This window comes from Cannabis sativa, chromosome 4, assembly GCF_029168945.1.
Source record: "Cannabis sativa cultivar Pink pepper isolate KNU-18-1 chromosome 4, ASM2916894v1, whole genome shotgun sequence".
NCBI classification, from domain to species: domain Eukaryota; kingdom Viridiplantae; phylum Streptophyta; class Magnoliopsida; order Rosales; family Cannabaceae; genus Cannabis; species Cannabis sativa.
The window spans coordinates 73,302,940-73,319,674 of NC_083604.1; the positions used below are offsets into that span (position 1 = coordinate 73,302,940).

General features: G+C 31.7%; 1 protein-coding gene across 1 annotated transcript; it reads left to right on the forward strand.

Annotated features, from left to right (window-relative positions):
- Nucleotides 1-13,293: 13,293 nt before the first annotated feature.
- LOC115714895 (subtilisin-like protease SBT1.9) lies at nucleotides 13,294-16,242 on the forward strand. Its single transcript, XM_030643654.2, has one exon. The coding sequence runs from the start codon at nucleotides 13,841-13,843 to the stop codon at nucleotides 16,115-16,117; it is 2,277 nt and encodes a 758-aa protein (XP_030499514.2). The 5' UTR covers nucleotides 13,294-13,840; the 3' UTR covers nucleotides 16,118-16,242.
- Nucleotides 16,243-16,735: the final 493 nt, after the last annotated feature.

The following is a 16,735-nucleotide window of genomic DNA, read 5'->3' on the forward strand; positions in this document are numbered from 1 at the left end:
ATTAGATGGTATATTAAAAGACCATGTTTTACATTACTAAACTAAATTTTCCATACAAAATTTCTATATTTTTTAAAATAATAATATTTTAATAAAATGGTAAAACTAAATAAATAATAATACTTTTTCTAAATTATTAGCGGTTTAAAAGTTAAACATATATATATATATTAATTTATTTGTAAAGTTTATCACATAAAGTTAAACATATATATGTATACTAGATATACTAGATAGATGTTACGTGCCAAGTCACGTATGTTAATTTTATTTTAGTTTTTAATTTTTTTTAATATCATAATTTTAAAATTAATAATATTCAATATTGTGATAATTATTGAAATTTGAAAGCATAATAGTGATTTAAATAAAAATAAAAATTACTATTATACTTTGTAATAGTAATTAAAAAAAAATTATTATTCGTCCTAAATTTATCTTCGGAATTAATAAAAATGCTCATCTGGTTAAACTATCAAAACATTCAAATTTAATTTAAAATAATATTTAAAATGTAACTAATTCTAAATATTAAAATTTGAAAATAATTTTTAATAAAAAAATAAACAATATGAACAAATTTATTATTAATTGCAACACTTTAGGTGGATTAATTATATTTAGGTTTAACTATGCTGAACTTTACGTGGCAATATCTAATAATTTGTTATTTTTTTTATTTTAAAAAAAATCACCCAATAATTTCTCATAAACCAAGAATTCGATTATATAGCCACATTTTATATAGAATAGACGTATATAAATGTTCACTATTTCAATATTTTTTTTCCAAACTTGGATTCCATATCGCCTTGTTCTATTGGCGGAATGGTACCTATATATATACTTTGTACTTAGTAAAATGCTGTAAATACGGATCAGACTTTTTGACACAATACAAAATCAGTACGAGTCTAGAAGGCGCGAGCATGACTAGGTACAAAAAAATACGAGTTTAGGCACGTCACGATACGATATTACAAATTGGCACGACACAACACGAAAAATATATCCTTAAGCACGACACGAAACGAGAAACATGAAAGGCCACATAAGCACGAATAGACTAGTTCAAAAAGCACGATACACGACAAGTCCAAAAAACATGGCAAGACATATTAAAAAACCTTATAATTTATTATTATTAATAATAAGATATGTATTTATTAATTATAAATAATTATAAATAATAATAATAAAATTTAAATATAATACTAAATATTATAATTTTATAATTAAAATTATTAAAATATAAAAAAAATATGATTATGTAATAATTTACTTATAGGGTGTGATATAAAAATTTAAATATTTATAAGTATAATATAGCATTCAAAATTACTTAAATGCTAGTGTAATAATCCTAGATCACATAATCGCTTACTTTAGGGTAATAACCCTAATTTCGGTTTCTCGCTTAACATATGCATAATAACATACATGAGCGCTACAACGCTTAACTCTACATGCTAGTTTACTGTCTTACCTGGTAATCTAAGTATGTGGAGATTCTAAATCCCTGGGTATTTTTGAGTAGGCACCGATAATCTTAGTCACACATTCTTAAGATTTCACAAATAGAGTTAATCCCCAAAATCACTTTCACATAAACATATAATTTGCATTTTAATTTCATACTAGCATATAGGGCTCGAAACGAGCTTTCTAACGATATCAAGAATGTCCAAAACGGAGTCTCAAGTCAAAAGTTATGGCAAAAACAAGTATACGAAATTTCCTAAGGAAAACAAGGCCATGCTGCGGCGAGGCAAACCGTGGCCGCGGCCACAACCTGCCTGCCCATGCCACGACGAGCCAAACCATGGCCGCGATGAGGGGCCCTGAAACCCCAAAAATGTTATTTTTTCATTCCTTCGAAAATCAACCTAAATTTCATACCAAACTTATCCAAATCATGCATAACCTCAAATTCAATTCAACATCAACTCATCTAAATTTTGGGACCCAAAAGAGTACCACAACAAGCTCAAAATAACCAATTAAAACTCATTACAAAGCATATAAAACACAAATCACACCATTACACAAAATTCACAAGCTTGAATTTCAAAGCATTCAAACCTTCAGGATATGCCCAAAAAATTCAGAGCATAAACCCTGAATTTAATCACATTTCTCAACCCTAAAATCCACCCGAAACCATCTAGATGCAATATACACAATTCTAGTAGTTCAAACACACAACAAACACAAAAATCACCTTCAACTTCATCAACATGGAACCACAATTTAAAGAACATCAAGAACATCTTAATTCATCATATAACTTCAGAGATTAATAAATCAAAAAGGTTAAGAATCAATACCACAAGTTCCTCAAGCTTCCCCAAGCAAGAACATCTACAAAACTACACCAACTCAAGCCTTTTCTTCCACAATTGGAATTTGAAAAAAAAAAAAAACAAGATAAGAAGGAGAGAGAGGGTTGGCTATGGGGTTCAAAACTCAGAATTTGATTTTCCAAATTTAACAAAAATATGATTTTCCTTCTGTTGAAAAATGCATTATGTGGTCAAATGACTAAAATGCCCCTAAGGCATAAATAATGTCATAAACAAATAACAAGGGTAATATAGTTATTTCACTCACACATACATATCACAATATTTAAAAATTTCTCATTTATCATAAATCCCAAAAATGTATTTTAGGCCCCGAACCCAGTTCGAGCCAAAATACCCATTATGACTATACCGCATCGATTTGTCAGAAAACACCTACAGAAAAACAGAATAAACATACTATATAATAATATAGTCTATAAGTACAGTATATCATAAAATTACGATTTTACTATTCTCGGGTGAAAATTACGAAAATACCCCTGACACACCAACGAGGTCTTAAAATACAATAAACCAAATAGTTTCACATATTAAATTAAATAATAATTTAATTTCTCATTAATACATAATTAATCTAGTTAGAGCTGCTAATCCGGTTATTAAACTTAAGGTATTACAATAATATTCAACATAATCTCTTTCAACAAAAAAATAATCAACATATTAAAATGTGCCACTATTGTCGTTGAGTCATAAAAAGTGCCAACATAATTTAAAACCTTTGCCTAGTGAATAATATGTTTATAAAATATATATTATATATATCAAAATAATTTAACTTTTTAGAAAATATATATAGTTTTAAAATATTTAAATAAAATATTTTTATACGAAAAAATAAATGAATTATTAAAAAAAATTATTTTATGTATTTTAATTCGTGTTTTATTTTGTGTTTATGTGTTGTGCTTTCATACTAAGAAATTTTTATTTTCATGTTGTACTTTCATGCTTGCCGAGTTGTTCCATGTTCAAGCTCATATTTTTCGTACCGTGCATAGACCCATATTTATTTATGTCATGCTAGGCCTAAGCCCATATTTTTTTTGTCGTATCGTACTCGTGTCACCCGTGCTCGTGCCAGTTTCGTGTCGTGCCAAAAAACATAGCTTGAATATACAACTTGAATTATGATCCGTAACCATCAGATCAGTGGTTTTAGTCTGATTTCCCCTCCCTGTTTGTACAAACAACTTGTGTCCTGAAAAGTCTTAAAGCAAAGATTTGTGTTTCTTTTAGTGGTGAGCATCGGTCGGTTTGGTCGGTTTTTTCTATATAAAAATCCAAAATTCGGTTTTTGGTTTGGATTGGTGCAATCTGAAAACCGACCGACCAATCCAGAACCTATATTAAAACCGACCGTTTTGAACCTCGGTTTGGTCGGTTTAAACCGCCCAAACTGAACTTTTTTTTAAAAAAAAAATAATCCAATTTATTCTATAAATATATTATTTTACATTTTACAACTACAAACATACAAATTAATTGTTCAAAAATTAATTATTTTATTCTTTTAACTTTAATATTAATAAAAAAAATAATATAGTATTTTTTTTATATTATTAGTAACTATAATACATGAAAAAAAAAATTAATAAATTAATATATATGTATAACGGTCGGTTTCGGTTTTTTCGGTCAGTTTATTACAAAAAAAAAAAACCGACCGGTTAATGGCGGTTTTAACCGTTAGCGGTTTTTTCAGTTTTCAATTTCGTCAATTTCGGTTCTAACGGTGTTCGGTAGGTCGGTTTGAACGGTTTTTTCAGTTTTCTGGATTTTATGCTCACCCCTAGTTTCTTTGCTCTCAATGAAAACACTAAAATATTGACCTTACTTTTTGCCAACTACAGTGAGTCAAATTAAAGTGATTAAGAACAATTAAATAATGATAATAGATAAAGATTAAATAAAGAAAACACCAGAGTTTTTTATAGAATTTCAGTCCCTTGATGGTGGTAATAGTCTACTCCCCTTTAGTTTTTATTGACTTATGAGTAGAGAAGAAAGAAAGCCTTAATCTCCGTCGAATAGTGATATTATCTTAATATTTGCACTATGACGTGGCATCCGAGTAGGTGACACGCGTATAATATTTCATAACCTGGATGGATGATTCTACTCCTAAAAAGCTATGCAAATTGATATGAAACTCAAAGTCATACATGAATGGTAGGATGTCAGGTCAAGATTAGTGGTGGACATCTGACCTGCTTGATCACGTAGGTAACTTGCATGCATCGACCATGGGGTGCGAGTTATAAATTTTAGAAATATACATCGTTATATCCAAGCTTGCATGACACGAGAACAAATCCCTATATTTGTGGGATTAATTCGTATCTCCAAAAAAATAAAGGCAATCAACCTAGATTTTCCAATCTCCTTATTGTAGTTATGGAAACAAACTAGTTTCTCTTTTTATTTCTTATATATTAAGAGAAACCATTATTCATGTAATTAACTCCTATAAATAGTGGTTTAATCTCACTATCCAGAGACACAAAAATAATTAAGAGAGAAAGCACTCAAGAGTGAAACCTTGAACTAAGATTGAATTGCTTAGAGATCATATTAAGAACTTTCGAGAGAGATTAGAGCATTCTTGCTCTCCCTTCTCACAAGTCAATACAATAAAAATGAGAGTAGGCTATTACCAATCATAAGGGGCAGAACCTCTATAAAATCTGGTATTTTTTATTTTATTTTATGCTCTTTACTTTCTGTTATTTAATTATTCTTATCGCTTTAATTAAGACCCACTGTCAATGACTAAAAGCGAGGTCAACAAGTGAGATGCCTCCTCTATCTATAGGGAGGCATTACAACCAATTAGTTTTCCAAAACTAATAAGAAATAAAATAGGAAACTGTTTACTTTCTATAATTACAATAAATGAAATGAGAAACTAAGTAGATTTTCTTTCTTTCTTGCTACTACGAATCTATCCCATAATTTTAGGGGTATTGTTGTAACTTGCAAGCTTGTGAATATATGGGATATATCCTTAAAAACATACAACTCGCATTCTTTGGTCAATGTATGCGAGTTGCCTGCACAATGAAAGTTTGTCGAGTGTTGTCGCATACTCTGCTCGGATATCCCCGACTTCTATCATGACTTGAGAATTGAATCTCTCTGTACAACACATTGCGAGTGAAATTGTCCATCCAGGTCTCAGGATTCTCTTCACGTGTCACCCAGAATGATGCCACATCACCTTGTGTAAAATTTAGGATAACAAGAGGAGTGAATACTCAATATAATAGGAAAATTTGATTTTCTATACTTACATATACCTAATATTTTATCCCTAAGCTAATACATATCACCATTGAAAATATATGACCACTTTATTTAAAACCTAAAAATACCCCTCTCAAATTTCCCATACTTTTTTTAGTGCAAAAACATAAAAAAAAAAAAAAATTGGTAGTCCGATGGGGTCCGATGGTGGTCCGATGGTCACCTGATGCTACTTTCGTATGTACAAAAATATATAAAAAAAATTGGTAGCAGATCTGGTTCGATGGTCACCTGATGCTATTTTTTTTTATGTATTAAAACATAAAAAAAAAAATTGGTAGCAGATATGGTCCGATGGGTCCGATAGTGGTCCGATGGGTGGTTCGATGGTCACCTGATGCTATTTTTTTTATGTATAAAAACATATAAAAAAAAATTTGGTAGCAGATATGGTCCGATGGTGGTTCGATGGGTGGTCCGATGGGTCCGATGGGTGGTCTGATGGGTGGCCCGATGGGTGGTCCGATGGGTGGTCCGATGGTGTAAATGGGGGTGATGTAAATGAGAGGTATTTTAGAGATATCATAAAAGTTGTCATATCATAAGTTATTATTTGTTTAGAAAAAAAATTTAACCAAATGTAAGCATAAAAAATCAAATTTCCCATATAATATAAGGGAATATTTAATTTTATGTTTAATATTAAAAATAATATTGAAAATAACTAAGACAATTTAATTGATCTATATAGCGTACTTTTATACCACTAAATCAAAATAATCTCTCCCTTTTATTCTTTTTCTTGTTCAGTTAATCAATTCGTCTCGTTGTTATTTTTTTTTCTCTTTCCACATGTGAAGAAAGTATATGGGTTTATAACTTTCAATAATATTTTATTAATTTTTTTTTCTCTCTATTTCAATCAATTCTATTATTTCAAAAAAAAAAAAATCACATTACACTACTAATTATTTTGGTTTGAAAATGATACACATTGTGATTTATTTTTCAAGGTAATCATTTGAACATATGAGAAGTATATATTTATTTACTATCATTTTGACATGTTGCACTCGGTTGCTTTGGAGAAACTGTGTTGTCCTAAAGTTCATGGAGATCTAGGCTTTAGATCAACGAAGGCTACCAACAAGGCTTTTCTCATGAAATGGGCTTGGAAAATTCTAACGGACAAGGATAGCCTATGGAGACATATCATGGAAGCTAAGTACATTAAAGATCAGAATTTTCTTGACTTGGAAGCTAAATCTTCAGACTCCCTTCTTAAGAAGGCGATTCTTCATGCTCGAAGCTATCTTCATAAGGGTCTATGCCGCAAAATAGGTAATAGAGGTGCCACTTCTATTTGCTTCAATCCTTGGGTCCTAGGGGGTACTCTCCAACCAACGCCTCGCCTACAAGCCTCTGCTGGGATTAGTCTAGCAATTTCATCATTCAAAATAGGTGGAATGAAGAGTTAATTAGGTGTTGGTTTCACAATGAGGATGCCAAGAGGATACTCAATATTACCCTTCCTAAGCGGCCTTTAGAGGACTCTTGGCTTTGGTTACCAAAACCCAATGTGACTTTACTATTAAATCGGCCTACAGAGTTAACTTAAGGGAGAGTACTAGAAAATCATTTGGGGAGCTAAAATCCATAATAGGCTTAAGAGTAGAAAATCCTTTCCAACAGCCTGCTCACAAGAGAAAAACTTAGATCCATCCTCAGCATAACCGACATTAGTTGTCTTCTTTGCTCTTTGGCAATGGAAAGCTCCTTCCATCTCTTTTGGGACTGTACTAGAGCTATTTTGTTCGGTTGTTCTTAGCAGATCACAACTAGTGATGCTAACATATCTGATTGGGTTAATTGGCTGAATCAGTTCATGAAGGAGGAGCATAGACCTAACACTATTCATCACCATCTTTTCTTGGGGGTGCTGCCATTATTTTCGAAATCATTTGAAAGGAGAGAAATTGTATTATCCACGATGGAAAATCAACACCTTTAATTTTTATTTTGAATCACATCAATGGAAGGCTTCTTGAACTTGTTGAGATTCAATTGCCAGCTATTGCTATGCTGTCTAAATGGCTCTCACCTCCTGCAGGCTGGATTATGTGCAACACTGATGTAGCAATCGGGGAGGCTCAGTCGACAGGGCGGCTGTGTTCAGGAATGAGGAAGAGGTTGTCACAAAAATTCTTACTTCTCGAATTTGTCATTGTGATCCTCTAGCAGGTGAAGTAGCTGATCTTTGCTGGGGTTTAGAGGAAGTGTATAAGCAAGGCTACAAGAACGTGATTTTCCATAGTGATTCAACCAATGCAGTGTTTGCGGTGCAACAGAAACGCCATGAGGTTCAAACCTTGCAGCACAACATCCAGGACTTAGTGAACAGGTTCCATATATCAGCAAGCAATCTTAACCTCTGGGAGGTAAATTTGATTTTGAGAAAGTGTAATTGTGTGGCCCATAATGTGGCTTAATGGGCAAATCGATACAATAGGTTCAGGAACATTGATTTGTTTAATTTTGGCAGTTTCTTGCACATTGGTTTGGCAGATGGTTGTGAGTTTAATTTCAGTTTAGGTTAGTTTAATTCGAATTGCTTTGTTTTTGGTCTGTTAGTTTTATTCACTGTCTCTATTTTTTAGCTGGGCTTCGTCCCCCTATTTTTTGTTCATTTCCATTTGTACCTTGTTTCGTTTCTGCAGTGTTCTGGTTGCGCACCATTTATAAAAAAAAAAGTAATTTTTTAGTTTCTTGTATACTTTTTTAAGAGATAAGTAACCAAACTGTAAAACATAAAAATTAAAAAAAAAATACTATTTAGTAACACATATAGTTGGTTACTTATTTAAGATATGTTTATGTTATTTTTTAGCAACTTTTCATGTTAATTATAAATATATTTAAGAAATTAATAATTATAATCAAATATAAAAAATTACCATTGAATAATATTATATATATAAAAATATTATCTTTAAGTTTATTATCAAAATTAATATAATTATATTTATTTATTATTTTGAAATATAATTTATTTTATAATGTTTAAGATACTATTTAATATTTTTATAAAGAAATAAATTATTTTAAGAAGAATACATTTTCATAATTTTTAAATATTGAAATAATAAAATAATTTTTTAGTAACTCGTAAAATTGATTAGTTTCTTAAGTTTTGTTAAAAGTTAAAATTTGATAATTTTTTTAATTTTTTTTAATATATATGAGGTAAATTAGATAGAAAAAAATTAAAACGTTACTTTTGTTTTCAATCATTTTCTTTAGACAAAAAATATATACTTCACACATATCAGAATGATCACATTAAATGAATGGGATGAGGAGATTTTGTTGGATATGCTAACTGAAAGAGATTTGGCACTGGTGTGGAAAATTCCACTTGCTACTGCTGGTAATAGGGGTGTTCATCAAACCGTTCAAACCGCCCGCACTGCACCACACCGCAAAAAAAATGCGGTTTAAAATTCTTTGCGGTGCGGTTTGAATTTTTCCTAAACTGCGCGGTGCGGTGCGGTTTGCGGTTTTGAATTGTTAATATGCGGTTCAAACCGCATCGCACCGCATATTATAAAAATACCAATTTATATATTTAATTAGGTCCAATATGTGAAGGCCCAACCTAAGCCCATTAATTATTGTATTGTAAAAACTTGAAACTTTTTTTTTCATATTTATTTTCAAATCTTATGGTATTTTTGACAAGTGTTCCTCAAATTTTATTGTATTTGTGATAGTTTAATTATTTAATGATAGTCTAAACCGCAAAAACCGCATAAATCGCACCGCACCGCACCATTTTTTACAGTGCGGTTTTTGCAGTTTTTTAGTTTCGCGGTGCGGGTGCGGTTTGAGAAATTGAGAAAACCGCATGTGCGGGTTGGTTTGAAAAACTAGTCAAAAACCGCACCACCCGCATCGCGAATACCTCTAGCTGGTGTGGATATCTATTGGTGAAAGGAGGTGACTGGTTCTTTTACTGTTAGAAGTGCTTATGCACTGCTGCAACAAGCTAACACTAGCAACTTACAACCAGATAACTCTGGTTTTTGGTTGAAGTTATGGCAGCTGAAACTCCCTCCAATGGTTAAGGATTTTTTATGGCGTGTGTGCACAAATAGTCTGCCTACTAGATTCCAGTTATCAACCAAACATGTGCCTATTGATCCATTATGTCCTCTTTGTATGGCTGCACCAGAAACTGCCATTCACGTATTGGTTAGATGTGTTTTTGCACAACAATGTTGGCGACAGACTCGGGTAACAACAGTGGGTATTGCTGCTATGACGTTTAGTGGCTAGTGGGAGGAAGGTTTGAATATTTGGAGCATGCTTGAGTGCTTGGAAGTGGCCATGATGTTATGGTCAATTTGGAAGGTCAGAAATGACATGGTATGGAATTCTAAGCAGCCAACATGTGAAGAAGTGTTGCTTTTAGCAAAAATTAACTTTGTGGACTAATATAATGCTAAAAAAGAAGACACTGATTCTTCTAATGACGCCAATAGGAATCGAATTGAGCATTGGCACCCCTAGATTTTAATAAATCAAAGTAAATGTTGATGGTGCACTTTTTGCTAGTGAGAATAGGTATGGTATAGGGCTGGTTGCTCGTTCTTCAGCTGGAGCAATTATTCAGGCAAATAATATGAATAAGATTGGTACGTTTCAGCCCCATGAGGTAGAAGCTATTGGAATAAAAGAGGCTTTAAGTTGGAAGAATACTGGATAAACTAATGTGATTGTTGAGTCTGATTGTATGAGAGTTATTAAAGATTTAAAAAAGAATAAAATTATGGCTTCTCCTTATGGCCATATTATTTTAGATTGTAAGGCTGTGTTGGCCGATGTTAGTATTGTGTCTTTTAATTTTGTTAAGCTATTTGCTAATAAGGTGGTGCACGCACTGACGCGATCTTCTCTTATGGAGGCTGACCGTACTTTAGTAATGTTACTTTACCTACTGTAATTGCTTCCTTTGTTTTGAAAGACTTGAATTAATGAAGTTTTTCATGATTATTCAAAAAAAAAAAAAAATGATCACATTAAAGAGTAGCTTTCGATGATGTAACTTTTAAGCTCAAATAATTATAGATATAACTAGAAAAGGTTTTTAAAATAAATATAAAAAAGAGAGATTTTTTTTAATATTATAAAAAAAAAAAAGAGAAAAAGAAAAAAAAAATCATTCAATTGAGAGAAAATGAATCTATTTAAGGCAGGCACAGACCCATTAACAAAAATACTGCATTTTAAAAAATTAAATGTAATTTTTTTAATTTCATAATTATATATTAAAATAGTAGAAAAAGCCCCCACAAAATTAAATAAATCTAGTAAGAATAATTATAATATAAGTATAAATATTTTTTAATGATAAATAAACCCCCACAAAGTAAAAATTCTGAGTCCGTCACTGATTTAAGGAGCAAAATAACAAAATAACAACAACAAAAAAAAGAAATAGTTGTAAAAAAAACCAGCCGTATTTTTATGAAAATTAGTAGTATTTTCATTAATAAAATATGGGTAAATACCGTTTTGGACTCTGTATTTTGCAAAAGTTATTGATTGGACGTTCTATTTTGCTAAATGACAAAATGAATTCTGTATTTTCCAAAATAGTACAAATAAGACACTGAACTGATTTTTATCAAAATAAAATTTAATAATAATCTGATCTAAAAGTGTTATGATAAAACTATTTACATTTTCTGTGTATGTTTGTGTTAGGAATTGTCTTCAAGTTGGTTCTTATATTAAAAAAAAGTTATCAAAAATTAAGCTCAGGATCCTATTTTTACTATTTTAGAAAATACAAGATTCATTTTGTCATTTAGCAAAATAGAAGATCCAATCAATAATTTTTATAAAACACAAAGTTCAAAATAATATTTACCCATAAAATATTAGTACATATTTTTGTAATTAAATTAGAAATTTGATCTCTATAATATATGGTATAATACATTTAGAAGAAAATGTACAATAAATTGTTTTAAAAAAAACAAGCCAAACACATGTAATATAAGTTAATAATTCAACAGCTAATAAATTTGAAATGGAAGAAAGAAAGTAAAGTACAATAATGAATTATAGTTTTTTGGTAAAGTACAATAATGAATTATAGTTGTTTCAAGGAAAAAATGAAAAAGAAAGAAAAAAGAAAAGCAAAGGGTTTAATGGGAAAGTTTTTTTTTTGGGTGGGTATAGGGATTGTTTTCTCCAAAGTTATCATAATCTATAGAATGCATTGAAAAAGAAGTGAATTATGAGTTTCTCTCACACTCATTCTTTTCAGTGTTTTCACAAGGTCACATTAAAGGATCATAGATTCAAAAGTCCAACTTGTTCTAGTTTATTATTGGTAGAATGTGGTTTATAAACTTGCAAATTTGAGAGCTTGAGTGTGTGTTGGACTTTGGCTTAATTTGTTTCTAACTTCTAAGTTAAAAACAAGTGTTATTATGAGCATTTAGAAGGGACTAATCATTTTTTTTTTTGAATAATCATAATTTAAAATAAGTGAACTTACGCAAATTATTTTTGCACTGCTATAATTTATGTTTTTTATTTTTTTTTAAAATAAAATTACATATTTTATAATTTTTATACAATTTGTTTAAAAAAATTATATTATGGGAAAAAGAATATAAAATAACTGGTTATCTTATCCTAAGAACGTAACCAATTACCCTTAAAATAACAAAAGGGTAATTAGTTACCTTATACTATTTTCTCATATTTTTTTTTTATTTATTTTTTTAAAATTTAACCATAAAATGATTTTGGAAAATGTAATTTTTCTCTTTTCTTTATTGATATTTTTAATTTGTGAATCTAAGTTTTTCTTAGTTCAAATTCACTCACCAAATATGTGGTGGTGGTTAGCTTGGCAAATTTTAAACATGAAATTTTTTGGCAAATTTCAAACTTGGGAGCAAAGTGTGACAATTTTTTTTTTTGAGAGAGCTAACTCTCTTGAGATATTTTTTGGTGGAGACTGCTTATGTAGTTTTTGTTAGTATAAAGAATTGCATATCTAATGATGGGATATCTAAAGAGTTTTAGGCCTTTAATTAACAATTATATCTCAGAAAATTTGAATTTGAAATGGAAGTCTTGAACCAACTATTTGTTTTTCTTTTTAATAATATCAGTACTATTATATAAACTTAATAAAGTTTATGTAAAATATTAAAATAAACAAAGGACCCTACTTATCTCCATATAATCAAATTCAATTAGGTCCTTCCTTTCCACCCATTCAAATGCTATATCTCATAAAGAAAAAGAAATTACTAAATCAGTATCTTTGTTTCCCACAATTTGGTACTAAATAAAGCTCTTTCAAAGCTGACTACTTTTTATTTTGTTTCTTTTTTGAAAGATTTAAGCCCTTAGTTATTACCATTAAACTAGTCTAATATAATATGTGCCCATCAAGTTTTCTTGTATCAAAGTTGGTATATAGATAACTTTAAAATGAAAGTATAGTTTTAAGTTTCCAAATTCCAATCATAGTTTATGATTTGTTTTCTTTATTAGTACCATATAATATTAGCTTATTTCACCTTTGAATTTGGATATTAATAAGAAAGTAGATAATGTGTCAATATTGATTTAGCTACTTTAATCATAGGTTTAAGCATATAAAGTGATCAATAATTTGTGGTGTCATGCAAAGCCACTCCACCAACAAAAAGACACTCAATGAGTTTCCACTATCACTAAGAAAAAAAGAGACCAAAACAATGCATGTCTGTTGGTCAATCATTCATTCCCACATCAAATTTCAAGTCTCAGATGTTATTGCTATGAAATTTGACACACATAAAATGAGGAATAATAGACAGAAAAAAGAACATGCTTGAACAACCAAAATCCACTGTAAACTTCTAACTTAATCATGCAAAATAAAGAATAAAGACTAAACTATGTGGATAACTGGAAAAGAAGAACTAGGACCAAATAAAATACTTGATTGATTAACTTTACCGTACCATTATTTTGCCCAAGGTGGGGAAGTGGAATAGTTCATGCTGATAAAGTATTCATAATTTTTCTGTTCCCATTGGCTTGGTCCCCTTATGGTCCAAAACACCTCTCATTCATTCATTCCCTTATTCTGAAGTGTGAGATAATATTGGCCATAAATAGCTAGTGTTGTTTCATCATCAAGTCAGAGTTCAGCCATGGCTAGTTCACTCAATATGGAGGTAGTGAGTGTAATCTTATTAGCCATAAGCTTCTTCTTTTACTTAGTTTCAGCAAAGTCACAAACCTATATTGTACACATGGACAAATCAGCTATGCCAAAAGCCTTCTCAACTCACCAAAGTTGGTACATGTCTACTCTTTCTACCATATCAGAGAAAAATTCCCAACTCCATATCAACTCAAAACTCATTCACACTTACACAAACTCTATCCATGGATTTAGTGTAACACTCACTCCTTCTGAGCTTGAAGCACTCAAAAAATCTCCTGGTTACATTCATTCCACCCCAGATCATCTCCTTAAACCCCACACCACACATACTCCTAAGTTTCTTGGATTAAACCCCACTTCTGGTTTATGGCCAGCTTCATCTTTCGGCGAAGGCATCATAATTGGTGTAGTTGACACTGGAATTTGGCCAGAGAGCAAGAGCTTCAGTGACAAAGGAATGACAGCAGTGCCCTCTAGATGGAAAGGGAAATGTGAGTCAGGTGAACAATTCAACTCTTCCTTGTGCAACAAGAAACTTATTGGAGCTCGATTTTACAACAAGGGTCTTTTAGCTAACATTCCCAAGTTTAAAATCACCATGAACTCTCCACGAGATAAAGATGGACATGGCACGCACACTGCTTCCACTGCAGCCGGTGGTTATGTGGAAGGCGCGTCTTACTTTGGCTATGCAGCCGGTACTGCCAGTGGCTTAGCGCCTAAAGCTCGATTGGCAATCTATAAAACTATATGGAGAAACTCTGTATACACCTCTGATTTTCTAGCAGCAATAGACCAGGCAATAAGAGATGGTGTTGATGTTTTGTCACTCTCTTTGGGGTTAGGAGATGGTGATTATAGTTTGGAGGATGATAGTATGGCAATAGCCATATTTGCAGCCATGGAGAAAGGCATATTTGTTTCAGCTTCAGCTGGAAACATTGGCCCAAGAGCAGGGACAGTAATCAATGCAGCACCATGGATAACCACAGTAGCAGCTGGTACTGTAGATAGAGTTTTCAAAGGAACATTGACTTTGGGGAACGGTTTTCAAATCAATTTCGATTCATTGTATCCCGGAAACTCTTCTCAACACCAAGTTGGCCTTGTTTTCTTAGATGGGTGTGCAGATTTGAATCAAATTAAGAAAGTTAGAGACAAGATTGTTGTATGTAAAGACAACTTGAGTATAAGTGATCAAGTTGAGAAGGCCGAGTCTGCTAAAGTGTTTGGAGCTGTCTTTATAAGTAACTACTCATTATCTGATTTTTATACCAGAAGCTCATTTAGAGCTGCTTTTATTGGCTTAAAGGATGGTGAAACTGTTATAAACTACATCAAAAATAGCAAAAATCCCACTGGAAGATTAGAGTTTCAGAAAACAGTACTGGGATCAAAACCAGCTCCAAAAGTGGATGGCTATAGCTCTAGAGGGCCATTTCTGAATTGCCCAAATGTGTTAAAACCAGATATCTTGGCCCCTGGCTCATCAATCTTGGCAGCCTGGTCTCCAATAAGCTCAGTGGCTGAAGTTCAATCAAGGTCTTTGTTCAGTGACTTTAATATCCAATCAGGCACTTCAATGGCTGCACCTCATGTTGCAGGAGTTGCAGCCCTGATCAAATCAGTCCATCCTGATTGGAGCACAGCAGCCATTAGATCAGCCCTTATGACCACAGCCAACCCATTGGACAACACCCAAAATCCCATTCAAGATGAGGACAACTTCGAAATCCCGGGTTTGGATACTGGTTCTGGCCTTATTCAACCAAACAAGGCAATTGATCCTGGACTAATTTATGATACAACATCAGAAGACTATGTTAAGCTTCTATGTGGAATGAAATACACACCAAAACAGATTCAAATCATAACAAAGTCTAATCACACTTGTGTTGGACCACTGTCTTCGGATCTCAACTACCCATCTTTTATTGCTTATTTTAATGGAATTGGTGGTTCCACTTCCAAAGTTGTGGAGTTCAGAAGGACATTGACCAATGTGGGAAAAGAAAACTCTAGTTATAGTGTGAAAGTTACTGCCATGAAAGAGTTGAAAGTGAAGGTTGAGCCAATGAAGCTAGTTTTCAAGAAGAAGTATGATAAGTTAAGTTACAAGCTGAGTTTGGAGGGTCCAAAGGTGTTGAAAGCAGAAGTGGTTTTAGGCTCACTGAGTTGGGTAGAGGAAACTGGTAAATATGTTGTCAGGAGTCCAATAGTGGCCACAAGTATTGATCCTGAAGATTTGAGAGACCTATAAATTTAAAGTACTGTAACAATATTGTTGGTAGTGAATAAATGAGTTAGTAGAATAAATCAAGTACAATTGGCTCTCATTTTATGTATTTTTGTTTTACATGCAATTTGGACTTATTATTGCTAAAAGACATAATGATGGTCTGTCTATTTAATTATATACCATTTTCATTTGATTTATTCATTTAGATATGTTTTGGCATGGTAAATTATAGACAACTGATCATCCCAGCAAAACAGATTGAACTATACCATTATAATTAAATGAGGCCATATTTATATGGCTAATTATGTAATCCCTCATTTATCAACAAGGGATTGCACACCTCAACATATTAGTGAACCATTAGATTATGGTACAATATAGATTTTTGGCCTCTAATGATAATAATTTATTAATTGAAAGGTAAGGACAAAAATAGCCCTATAATTGGGAACATGAATAATTTTGTTGCTATTATTTTTAAAAAATAAAATAAAAAAATTATTTGTATCTTCTTCTTCAAACCCATTATTTTTTTTTTGTTTTTTGTCCAGTTTTTTTTTTTCTTTTTTCTGTTCATCTGATTTTTTTTTCTTCATTTCCATTGAAATCCAAATCTTGTAGGGAACCATTTATTGA